Source organism: Rhinichthys klamathensis, unplaced genomic scaffold (assembly GCF_029890125.1).
Source record: "Rhinichthys klamathensis goyatoka isolate OS25496 unplaced genomic scaffold, OSU_Roscu_1.1 h1tg000431l_1, whole genome shotgun sequence".
Lineage (NCBI taxonomy): Eukaryota > Metazoa > Chordata > Actinopteri > Cypriniformes > Leuciscidae > Rhinichthys > Rhinichthys klamathensis.
This window is the reverse complement of record NW_026606927.1, coordinates 453918-467500: the sequence shown is the minus strand read 5'-3', so window position 1 is coordinate 467500 and position 13583 is coordinate 453918. Positions and strand designations below refer to the sequence as shown.

The 13583-nt window shown below is 41.3% G+C and overlaps 1 protein-coding gene across 1 annotated transcript in view; it reads right to left on the bottom strand.

Annotated features, from left to right (window-relative positions):
• snx30 (sorting nexin family member 30) overlaps positions 1-13583 on the bottom strand; it is a 34765-nt gene that overhangs the window by 1365 nt on the left and 19817 nt on the right. The window contains exon 8 of the mRNA XM_056235845.1: positions 903-1055. Within this exon, the coding sequence (XP_056091820.1) occupies positions 903-1055 (153 nt within the window). The remainder of the gene's footprint in view (positions 1-902; positions 1056-13583) is intronic.

Sequence of the window (13583 nt, the reverse complement as noted above, 5' to 3'; positions counted from 1 at the left end):
AAAAAAATAGCTTTTTTTTTTTGTATAATTTTACTAATATTAGAATTTTTCATGAAATTCAATAACTTTAATGGTACTGAATTTGAAAAATAAAAGCAAAAAATATATATATAATTTATTGAAAGTAACACTAAAATTGGACAGAAAATACATAAATATTCAATATCAATATTTTATTCTTTATTTAGTTCTACATAACAGAATCAGATTTATTTGTTGACCAATTATCCAAATAATGTTTAGTCCTACATAGCTATTATTATCAGAGCATGTGAGCAGAGTGCAGTGGGTAGCATAATTTTCCTCGGCCGAAATATCGGTTCATCTCAAGTAAATATTACGAAAGAAAACAAGGATATAAGTGAGCTCCTGTGGTTCCTGCAGTATTAATGGTTTCCCGGGATCTTCCCTGTCAGTGTTAGGCAAACAGCAGGACTGAAGAGTTCCTGTTCAAGCTCTTCCAACATTGGCTGGGCAATTTCAGTCTAACTGCTCTACAATTTACACACTTAAATCAGCATTAAATCAAACTGAACCCATTTACTTCCTTCAAACACATTTCTGGCCTCATTGCAAATTATCAATACACATTGAACTTTTGTCTTAGCTGGTCATATTTTGTTCTTTCATCAAAATACAATAACTCTGAAGTGACAGATACAAATTTTCACCTCCAACCACGTGTTATTTAGAAGCCAGTTACTTTATTTTAAGGTGTCTTTGTTACACTGTAATTATACATTTAAGTACGGAGTAATAATAATAATGAACTACATATACTTACTAGAGGGTTATGTTTAGGATTAGTTTCATGTAATTATGCATAATTTACAGTTATTACTACAGTAACTACATGTAACAGACACGAATAAAATGTTACCGAGGCCACTGAAGTTTCTCACCTTCTCGTAGTACTGGATGTTCTTGTCGGCCATGCCTGTGAGCAGCTGTCTGAAGTCCTGCCGCTTGTTGTTCTGCCAGCGGTCCCAGTCTGCCTTCAGGTCGGCGTTGAAGCACTCCACGCGGTCCTGGCACTTCTCCACGTCAGTAGGCACCTGCAGGCCAGAGATGAGCGGAGAACATGCAGGACGCCACATTAACTGTCATACAGTGGAGACGTTTCTTCCACCTTTATATTTCCCAGCCTAAATAAAAGCAGCTCTAAAGGCTGTGACACACAAAGTCGACGTCAAAGAACTAATGCCAACAAAAGCTGTCAGTCTTTGGGCTGAAAAGTGGCGCTTGAACGCACCAAAAGGACTACATGCGACTGTTAAAGGTGCAGTCTGTAAGAATGACAGCTAGTGGTCGAAATAGGTACTGCAGTCCAAATTCAAAATATCAGAGATCGTCGTTCCTCAGACTCGACGCTCACGCACGCGGGTTACCAGTTTAAGGACACGCAACAGGAGCGAGCGCAATTGACAATGAAAACCGAGGAGATTTACACACTAAGTTGAGGAGTTGATTTATCCGCGTTTTAATATGCTCTCGTTCATAGAGATATTTAGATGGATACCGAGGCTTTTTAGGTTGGGTAGAATCTGCAATCCCTGACCCAGTTTGTTTGCTGGTTGTAATACGCTGTGTTTTCTGCCAACTGGCACCCCGGGGTGTCAAGATACTATTGGGTGAACTGGCATTTGGTCACACAGACCAAAACAAAAACAGACATTCCAACACTGAACAAACATTTCAGAGTAAAAGAACTGGCTGTAGAAGTGCTTTTCAGAGAAACGAGTATGTGAACTCAATATGTTTGCAGATATTAAGCAAACTTGCTATGGTATTTTTATGCTTTAGTAGTGTGAAAAAGTTACACACAGCACATTAACGGTCTATATTAGCAGGTATCAAAAGTCTATATTCGTCATTCAAAAAGAGAAACCGAAACTAGGACTGTAGATATACAAACCGAAAACAAAACAGCGCTTGCTTGCCATTTTGAATATCAAATATAACTGCAAACAGCAATTAACGGGGTTCAAGCGCTTTAAGATTGCGCAACTGTAAGATATTACATAAGCCTATAAACACCTAAATTAGATTCTTGGTTATCAATAAAATAATAAACAATAAAAAACAGTTTAGCAGTTCTCAAGGATGGAAATATATATAAAGAGACAAAATAACAGGACACAAATGTATATAAAGAAAACCACAGTGATGTGATATACACAATACAGTGCAAACTTGTTGCACTTCAAGTCCTTATGATATGGGTTTATTGCACCTTAGGGGCGAGGAGGATTTATGCATTTGATTGCTTGTGGGAAAAAACTTTAATATTTTAGTTTTGGTTCTGTTTAGTCTACATCTCTTCCCAGAGGGCAGTGGGAGAACGAGCGATATCTCGGGTCAGTGGAGTCCATTACAATCTAGCTGGCTTTCTTTTGGAGTCGGCCAGTGTGCTTGTCTTTAGGGAGGGTAGAGACAAGCTCTGCTGCCCTCGACACCCTCGCAGGTCCTTCCCATTCTCCTCTTTGCAGCTGATGAACCACACGGTGCAGAAATAGGTCAGGAGGCTCGATAGAATATATATCGATAGAAGTTGGTCAGCAGATGATGATGGAGGGGAATGTTTTAAGCCTATTCCGGGCACTTTATACACTACTTTATCAGTTGCTGAAATTCCTCTCTCATTGGGCTCTCATTGTTGTCTGAAATCAGCCCAACTATGGTGGTATAATCAGCAAATTTGACAATGGTGTTGGTGGGATGAATAGGGGAGCAGTCATGGGTAAAGAGGGAGAAGAGAAGTGGGCTGAGGACACCCCCTTGTGGTATGCCAGTGTTCAGGGTGAGAGAGGATGATGTGTGATCTCCCATCCTCACATCCTGGGGTCTGTTGCTCAGTCCAAACCCCATGTGCACAGTGAACTGCCTAAGCCCAGGTTGCTTTTTGAACCAGTTTGTGGTTAACTGTATTAAAAGCTAAACTGAAATCAACAAACAGCATTCTTAGGTGTTTTGCTGGTTCAGGTGTGTACAGACTGTGTGGAGAGCTATAACGACAGTACCCTCTGTCTACGCAGTCATTAAGGATCCTCATGGTGACTCTGCGCTAGACATGTGCCGGTTTTCGGTAATGAATATGCACGATATTGTTATCGCAGGGACTTCAAAATACCAATAGATCCGAATTTAGATTTTTAGAACGCGCACTAGCTTATTTTCCATCAACCGCTTAAAAAATACTGCGTATGCTGCGAAATATGATTTATCCCTCTTCTAAAAGCAGGGCTGACAACTCTCACGCATTCAGCTTGAGACTCACTTTTCACACACTCTCACGCTACACATCCATTTTCTCACGCAGAGAAAAATCACGGAGCAAAGAGGACATGGAGACCGACAGACTAGAAAGAGCAGGTTACTTATGATATGAAAAAAATATCAGCTCTTAGGTTCTGTCCATTTTATTATGAAATTCAGACAATAAATACCGTTTTGGCGTTTGTAAATGTGACGTGACAGATCTCTGCGCCTCAATTAAAGTAAACCGATCATCTGTTACTTTTTATTAAAGATACAGTACAACTTAACGAAAGGTATACATAATTTCGACCAATCAGTGTTTTTCAACCACGGAAAGGTGTCAATAAAACTGCAGGAGAACAATTATGTCACAGAACGTTACATTTACCTCAGGAAGTTAGTTGACTAGAAAAAATAGCTATAGAGGAGTATTTTGCTAAATATGTGCACTATATTACATATTTTAATATGTGTTTACTCATTACATAATTGTTATTATAATGAAAATTATATTTTTATATTTATATTATTATTATATTTATATTGTAAGCATTATATTTAATTTCTCTATATGTTTACAGCATTATGTGAGTAAATTATTTTTAGTCACCAAATGTTTTGACAATCACAATTACATATTGTGAAGAAAGTTTTTTTTTTTTTTTTTTTTTTTTTTTTAGATACCCCCAATCCATCCGTTTCTTTTAAGCAATTAAAATATTGTGATAATACCGTATACGTGATAAAAGCTCAATCAATTAATCGCTGCATGAAAATTTGATACCGGCACATCCCTACTCTGTGCAAGGGTGTCCTTCTCTGGTAGTGCAGGATGAAAGCTGGCCTCTCTGTTACAATGGTCGAAAAGTTTATTTTAGGATTCATTTTAAGATTTTATTTATTTGTTATTAAATCTTTACATGGTACAGCCCCTCCGTATATTGTGGACCTGATTCAGGAGCAGAAGTCAAAGAGACTTTTACAATCTCAGTCACAGAATCTTTTAGTTGTTCCGAGGACGAATCTGAAAACAAGAGGGGACCGCGCCTTTGCAGTTATGGAACAGTTTACCACAATATATAAGATTATGATCAACCCTAAATGAGTTCAAAAGACATTTAAAAATATATTTTTTTACGTCAGCTTTTGATCATACATGAGTGTCGAGGTACTGTTGTCAGGTATCGGTTTTTAACAGTTTGGTGATGTTTTGGGTGTATTACGAGTTTGGTGATGTTTTGGGTCTATTAAGAGTTTGGTGATGTTTGGGTGTATTAAGAGTTTGGTGATGTTTTGGGTGTATTACGAGTTTGGTGATGTTTTGGGTGTATTACGAGTTTGGTGATGTTTTGGGTGTATTACGAGTTTGGTGATGTTTTGGGTCTATTAAGAGTTTGGTGATGTTTTGGGTGTATTACGAGTTTGATGATGTTTTGGGTGTATTACGAGTTTGGTGATGTTTTGGGTGTATTAAGAGTTTGGTGATGTTTTGGGTGTATTAAGAGTTTGGTGATGTTTTGGGTGTATTAAGAGTTTGGTGATGTTTTGGGTGTATTAAGAGTTTGGTGATGTTTTGGGTGTATTAAGAGTTTAGTGATGTTTTGGGTCTATTAAGAGTTTGGTCAGTTTCCTTATTAGGTCAACATATGAAGTTCTCACATCACCGCAGAACCTAAACCTCTGGGTAGGAGAGGATCCCTCTTGTCCTTTGTGTTCATCACCTGCCACATTAAGGCACATTTTGACAGGATGTAAGGTGGCTCTTAGCCAAGGTCGGTTTACTTGGCGCCATGACCAAGTACTGCGATGTTTGGCTTTAGCATTAGAAGGCAAGCGTAACATGACCAATAAGTTGCCACCTGTTCTAGCAAAACATTACACGCAGAAGACAATATTCCTCCGCCCAGGCGAGCAACCACCAAGAAAAGGTGCTAACACCAATTCTCGCCCAGGACAACTGGAAGCTGCTAGGGACTGGAAGATGCTGGCAGATCTTGATCAACGGCTTATTTTTCCACCTGAGATTGCCACCACTAACCTACGACCAGATATTGTTTTGTGGTCTGGATCAGCACGCATTGTTCAACTGATAGAGTTAACAGTGCCATGGGAGGATGCGGTAGATGAGGCATATGAGAGGAAGAAACTGCGGTATGCTCATCTGGCCACTGAAGCAGAACAGCAAGGATGGAGAGTCCAGGTTTATCCAGTGGAAGCGGGTTGTCGAGGATTTGTGGCACACTCTACAACCCGGTTCCTCAGAGACGTTGGATTCAGTGGCCAAGAGTTGCGTCGCACAGTAAAGAACTTATCTGAAGCAGCAGAAAGGAGCAGCAACTGGCTCTGGTTGAGACGGAAAGATTCTAGCTGGCTGTGTAAAGGCCGCCACGCTACGATTTCGTAGAATTCTTGAAAAACTTGAAGAGTCTGTTGGTTTATTTGTATAGTTTGTATAGTATTTACAGTTATTACGTTCCTGTGTATATTGCGTGAATGACGGGTGGTTGGGCAGATATTGTGTTTTGCGGTAGGTGGTATGCCATACGGAACCGTTGCCACTGAAACTGCATATTAACGCACCAGTGGGGCTCGACAGCCTTAGTCAAACGGGTTGGCGCGTATGGTTGGGTTGCGGAGAGATTGTGGTTAGGTCTCAGCAGCAGGAGGGATGTAGAGGTCAGTAAGCTGGGCTGAGTTGAGTGGGGGACGGAGGGGGGTGACTCTGGGACGCCAGAGTCACTGTCGAGCCCTCTTGAGGTGTCGTTGGCTAGCCGACGAAACACTGAGGACGGAAGGTGCCCACTTGAAGACCCTAGAGATGTCCCCTACTCGGCTCAATCCAGACGGTTGTCGTGCTGGTCCACTGGGGAGACCACTGTAGTTGCAGCCGTTGTGTGTGCTGACGCGCCAAATACACTGCAGTCGTTAACGCCGGACAGAAGGGGAGTCACACCACCATATGGAAAGAAGCGTAAATGGGTGAAGCATAGGTTACTGTAAAGCTTAGTTTGTGCTTATCTTGGCGAAAGCAGAGTACAAATCAGCATGAAGTTTTAACATCTACTCTCGTGTAATCAGGGGTTAAAGTGAAAAAAATTCCTGAGCCTGAACTTTTTTTGGGGGGTGGGGGGGGGGGGGTGCGGACTTATCTTCAATGGCACCATTTATTTTCAAGTATTACAGCTGTATCTTAATGGCATCTTTTTATGAATGAAAGCCAGTGTCACTAATATTATAGCTACTGATGTCTCAATGAAAATGATTTCCCCCAAAATTTTAAATGTTAGGCTTCAAAACATATAAAAACTTTTAATTTAAGTGAACTTAAAACAATCCTCACTTAAACTCATAATAAATGTCATTTACCTGTACCAAACAGAAATTGAATAAGGTTATAAAACAGTCCGCACTGCATAAATTATAAATGAAATATAGATTAATCCTTATCAAGGCTACAAGCGTTCTTTAGTCAAGAGCAGTTAGTAATTTTCTCTGTTCCCTCTGTTCTTTAGGTTAACTTTACTGACAGACAGAATTAATGGCTCCTGTCACTTTAAGATCTGTCCTACTGACAGGATCTCATGCATCTCATTCTCTCACCACTATTTACTTCCATTTAAGATTTTATTTAACTCATTTAAGACTGTTCTTGTGAGGATACTCGACAAAACAGACATTCTGGCATAAATGTGTGTATTATTGACTTCGTTCAAGCGCGAAAGAGAACTCGATACTGGCGCGCGTCTTTCTGTGCGTCGTGTGTGTGTGCGCGCGCGTGTCAGGAGGACATTCACTGACAGCGCGATCTCTTTTGTCTTGTCGCGCAGGAATGGTTTAAAGCATTTGCGTGAATAAGAGCGTGATCATAACCCTAGCTAAAGGATGACAGAAAGAACGGATGGATGCTGCATTAAATATTTTAAAACGTTAAAGCTGGACAAAAATGAAATCGCATGCATTGATGTTGACAGCACTTGTCATACATTGCTGACAGAAAATACTGCGGTTTGATGTGGACTCGTTTTCATGGTAAGTTAGGCCTACACAGAATGTTCTACATTTAATATTTAGCTAACAGTCTAAGTTACCCATTATCCTGACCTGAGCTAATTTCCTGAAACAACCAACTCACATCTCCTTTCTTTCTTTTCATCCATGATAACATTAGTCACCTGTTGTTGTTTCTGGCGTTTCATCACTAACTGTGTCGCAATTTATTTTTTTATAGTCTATGGTCGCAACCGCTATACCTGCGCATTAGAACTTTCAGTGAGCTATTTTACACAGGCTCGGTCCTGCTCCTCCGTGGCAATGACGGCGTGCGGTTAAAAATCATAACAAACGAATTTGAAAGTGGGGGGGGACATGTCCCGCCTGTCCACAATGGGAAATTACACCCGTGGGTAAGACATCATCCCCGGGCTTTATGAACTTGCGCTCCATGCTTTTACCGACGACGCTAATGTGACATATGGATCTCAATCACACTGTGTTGCCAGGACCCGCCCTGCTCTGCTTCTAATAGGCTTGTAACGTTAGTTAGAGCTGCGATCCTCTCATTTTATTGGTAGGTGAAATCAATTGACTCGAAAATATTAAACCTCATGCAAGTTCCCAATTTTTTTTTTTCCTCACGGCCGCACGCCGGAGATCCGGCACGGTACTGGAATACTTTAAGCCCTGTGTAATGGAAATTAGGTGTATTAAGAGTTTGGTGATGTTTGGGTGTATTAAGAGTTTGGTGATGTTTGGGTGTATTAAGAGTTTGGTGATGTTTGGGTGTATTAAGAGTTTGGTGATGTTTTGGGTCTATAAAGAGTTTGGTGATGTTTTGGGTCTATAAAGAGTTTGGTGATGTTTTGGGTCTATAAAGAGTTTGGTGATGTTTGGGTGTATTACGAGTTTGGTGATGTTTGGGTGTATTACGAGTTTGGTGATGTTTTGGGTCTATTAAGAGTTTGGTGATGTTTGGGTCTATTAAGAGTTTGGTGATGTTTTGGGTCTATTACGAGTTTGGTGATGTTTTGGGTGTATTAAGAGTTTGGTGATGTTTTGGGTCTATTAAGAGTTTGGTGATGTTTTGGGTCTATTACGAGTTTGGTGATGTTTTGGGTGTATTAAGAGTTTGGTGATGTTTTGGGTCTATTAAGAGTTTGGTGATGTTTTGGGTCTATTAAGAGTTTGGTGATGTTTTGGGTCTATTAAGAGTTTGGTGATGTTTTGGGTCTATTACGAGTTTGGTGATGTTTGGGTGTATTATGAGTTTGGTGATGTTTTGGGTCTATTAAGAGTTTGGTGATGTTTTGGGTGTATTACGAGATGATGTTTTATTAACAAAGTTCGGGAGGAGCACGTTCAGATAATTAAACCTAATTAAACACACGTGGAGCACATTCAGATAATCAAACCTAATTAGACACGAGTGGTGCTTAATCAACGAGTTAAGCGCTGTGTATATACAGCAAACTTACCTCCGTTCATTGACAGTTTAACAGCATCCCTCCACCACCCCATCTCCTCACTTATAGTCCTAATACTCTTACAACAACGGGGGGAGTACTCTGGGTTCGGGCAAAATTCCAAACTCGGAGCCCTCCCCCCGGACAGCACGCCAAATACGCATAATCTTTACTCTGTTTAATTAATGTAAGTATGAACTCGTGAATTTGGTGATGGTTTGGGTGTATTAAGAGTTTGGAGATGTTTTAGGTGTATTTCAGACTCCTAAGAGTCTGTGGGTCAAACAATCTGGGAGTAGATATTTTGCATAATCTTGTTTTATAGTTATTTGTGTGTTATATTTTAATGTTTTATTGTTTGTGTAGCACTATGGTCAACAATAAATTGGAATTGGAAATGAGAAAAGTATAGCACACGGGCGGTGTGCTGTCTGTAGAATTTATCTGTGTAGCTGTCCTTGTAGCCAGTGAAAGCCTTTATCCCCTGCCACATGTATCTGTAGTTGATATTGATAAAGTGTTCCTCTATGCACAGCTTGCTTCTCTGTGCTTCTTTATAGGCCTGCAGGTCCCCAGACTTAAACGCTGAATCTTGTGCTTAGAGCAGGGTCCTCACCTTGCTGTTGAACCATGGTTTTTGGTTAGGGAATACTTTTACAGCTTTGGTTCCAGGGACATTCTCAGTGCTAAAGTTGATATATGACAGAACAGCTGATGTGTGCCCCTCCAGATCTGTCTCCTCAGCAAAAAATTCCCCAGTTGGTGTCTTCAAAACAGTCCTGAGGTGGCTTCCTTAGTCCATACCTTGACTGTCTTCATGGCTGGTCTGTCTGCAGCTCAGTGATACTGGAATCAGGGACAGAGACTGATGATCTGAGAGTCCCAGATGTGGTAGAGGGCTGGCTCTGTGCCGACAGATACTGGCTAATGGAGCGGTGTAGCTTCTCCGTGGCTACGCTAGCATTAGCTTGCGGTGGTACATTGACAGCTGTTATAGCAACCGAAGTGAACTCCCTAGGCAAGTAGAAAGGTCTACACGAAAGGTCTTCAATCCTGCTCCTGGAGGGCCACTGTCCTCCAACCCTAATCAAACACACCTGAGGCAGCTAATTAGGATAAAGGATTGCTTGAAAATCTCAAGCTGAAGCAGGCTGGATATAAGCTTTGCAGGGAAGTGGCCCCTCAGGAGCAGGGTTGAAGACCTATAGTCTGCTCTCAGGATGTCAGTATATGATGTTACAGTGTAGTGACTCTTTGACGGTGGCGTTTGCACACCAGCTGTTGTTTGTGTAAGTCCACCTCCTCTGCTCTTACCGGAATGACTATTTCTATCTGCTCTGAGGATGGCGCGGCCCGCTAGTTCGATAGCAGCGTCTGGGATGTTCTGATCCAGCCAGGTCTCTGTTATAATCATCGCACAGTAATACAAACTGTGCAAAGTAATCTGCAGTCGCACCTGATACATTTTGTTGTGAAGTGAACGGGTGTTGGTGAGAAAAAGACTTGGGATGACCAGTATATAGGGATTAGCCTTTAGCTTAGCTTGTTGTCTCCCTCTCTTACCCCTCTTCTGTTTTCTGTGCCTCCACTGTCTGCACCATCTCATTAGGGGAATGGTGAGCTTTTTGGTCACGGGGGAACACCGGATCTCCGGGGGGATAAAAGTCCCAGCTATTATTGTCTAGACTGCAGTGATTGTAATCTGCAACCATTGACAGTTCAACTCTACTGTACTGTACATATACGGCTGCTAGTGTACAAACAAAAAACGATACCATAAATCACAGAATAGCTGCCAAAACTTGTGGACTGCTACGTCAAGATGTGCCGCCATCTTGCCTGATTCAAATCAGAGATGAAAAGACCATTTTCTGCAATTTCAGGTAATTTACCATAGAAATATTGTGTTTTTGAAACCTTTTTAACAGTTATAGCACCACCTATGGTCCAAACTCCATAAAATCATAGAATCATACGTGGCATGAGCTCAACTAATGTTGTGAAGTTCTGAGGTTTTGTTTAAGAATTATAGGCTTTGGGTACACTTGGCCATGCCCATTTTCAAAATGACCCAGTTATAGCCATCCAAAGGGTGAGGTTAAAAATTATGATAATTATTGACCTAGAGAGTCGGACTCGTACTAGAGAATTGTACTGCAGTGATTTTATCAAGGTTGAGCAAAAAAAAACTAGGACTAGTTCGCAAAAGCAGGTTTTTCAAATATTCTCCCATATTTAAACAATTTGATTGACAGCAGTGGTCCTAGAGTTGTTCAGAATGATGAGTTCTATCATATGGTGTGAATATTGTGTGCATGCGTATAAAAATTGCATAATATACATTCATTTACGCACTTGAAAAACATGATGACCCCCCGATGGCCAATTTCTTTCCAATTTCTTTCTTTCCATTCCGATCGGCTTCCGTTAACTTTGGATGCTCAAACTTCATTGGCCGATGGCGGCTGTGCTTGGTTTTGTTGTTTTTTGAGATACGTGAAATGTCCTCATAAACTATCAGGGTACCTTGGACAAAGACACCACATGCCAGTTTTCAAGTCTGACTGTTGTGTAGCTAATAGGGTTGGGCATCGAGAACCGGCTTCAACTTGGAACCGTTTAAAAAAATAACGATTCCATTGGAACCCTTTAGAAAATTTGTTTTCGATTCCGGTCATCGGTTCCAAACGCGCAAGTTTTGGTCCAGAGTGGCCACCGGATTTGCCCGCTTGTTCTGTTGCAGCCGTGGAGCACGGCTTTATTTCACCTTAAAAAGCCTGGGTCGGCACAGTGATTTTCATTCCACTTGAATAAATATACATACACGGTTTGCGTGTGTACGTAATTGGTCCAGAATTTTTTCCACGCACGTCACAGGTTATGGGTTCTAATCCGCACTCGTATAGTTTTTTTTTCCTCATCAAAACCGAATATGTTCATCAGTGGTTGTATATCAAGCAGGGAAACGTTTGTTTGTGTGCAATTTGTTTTGTGATTTCACTGGAACGAATTAGAGTCTCCGCAACGGATTGAAGCGCGCGTCCGAGAGAAGACTGTGCGCGGGCCATAAGAGAAGTTGAGAACACTGTATCCGCACCACTGATCGCAGCGGCAACGTGCACTTTGATCACTTGATTTAAAAAACAACACATTTTAGCGCTAGATCGCATTTTATTTAACAAAAGAACGAAATTAATGCTCTGCTAGTTAACTGGAGATGATTTATTTATTTGTATTGGTCCATCCGTGCCGCGAGATGTTTTTGATGAGGACAATATCGACGAAAAAGCGGTGGGGACATGTCCCACCTTCAAATTACGCCTATGCTTGCAAATAAAAGGACACGCTACACTCCTTTTTAATTTGTACGACGTGCTGCGCAGGTCCACCGTCTCGTCCTCCTCGGGCAACCCTGCGCTAACCATTTCCTCCTCCCAATCAGGTAAGTGATCGTAGTGTAATAAAGCGCTTGACCAATTTGCTAATTGTGGTGAACAACAACGTTACTGAAATTAGAATTTATTTTTCCCCTCGTAGATGAATGTAGCGTTATGCAAATTCCCCATGCTAGTCCTAATATTACGGCTTATACATGTCCAGAGAGTCCAGACCAGGGTGCAAGTTCTGCAAATCTATTTTTTGGTCAGGTGCAGAGGCATTCCTAATTTTCTCCCACATGGGCTGCAGCTCCCAAAACTAAAATTCATTATTGAATCAAAATAAAATGTCCCTCTGTGAAATGAGCCTGTCCCATGTTTTGACTCCAAGCCCTCAAAGAATCGTGAATCGAAAAGAACCGAAAGGAAGAATCGGAATCAGAATCGTTCAAATCAAAACGATGCCCAACCCTAGTAGCTAAAGCCATTTTCCTGTTTTCATTTATAGAGCCACCAAGTGGCCAGCTGCCACGTCCTTTTGGTCAAATGATCCCATTCTGTTCAAGAGTTAGCCATTTTAGTAAAAGGGGCCACTCCCACTTAAAACATTCTGGCATCCAGTCGCCAAAGTAAATACAAATTTACATTTTTTAGATAATTATTGACAGTAAGACTAGATAAACTTTCTGCATTGGTTTGGGTCCGATCGGGCGAAAAACTTAGGACTAGTGCGCAAAAGTAGGTTTTACAAAAACTCCAAAATATCAACGAATATTTGGCGATCAAATCCAAGACGTGCTTTTGATCGCTGTCGCACCACTGTCAGGCCGATTGGGGCGAGCATTGGTGACGTTGTAGACAGGGTGGGTACCACCATCCCTCAAAGTTTCAAGTCTCTACGACTTACGCCAGTTTCACACTGCACGCGTTAGCAGAGCGTAAGCAGCGCGTATTTTTTTCAGCACCCATGTTAACAGATTAGAGCATTCACACCGCACGCAGAGGCGGCGCGGGAGCGCCGCGATAGTTTCTGCGTCCTGTCTATGTTTGCCGCGCGGCTTACACTGAATTAAAGTGACACTGCATTGATCATAGCCAAAATACACAGCAGTTTGACCCAAAAGCGCATTGACTGTTTAAAGCACAATATATATCATCAATCAAATGACCTCCATCAATTTAAACAGAAAACAAAGTCAACAAAAACAAAGATGAACCAAAAGTTATATAATATAGCCTATTAATTGATGAAATAAGCTTCTTGATAAGTCTTTTCTCTTAAATGTATTTGAAAACTAAATAAAGCAATGCCAACTTACCCATTATAGAGTACTTTGTCTGTAAACACGCCACGCGCGTCAAAAGCTGCCATTATGAAAGCAAAACGCGCGTGTCCTGCTTCCGCTCACCGCACGCACTGCTCCTGCGCTGCTTACGCTCTGCTAACGCGTGCAGTGTGAAACCGGCGTTACAGGTTGGTCTGGCTGAT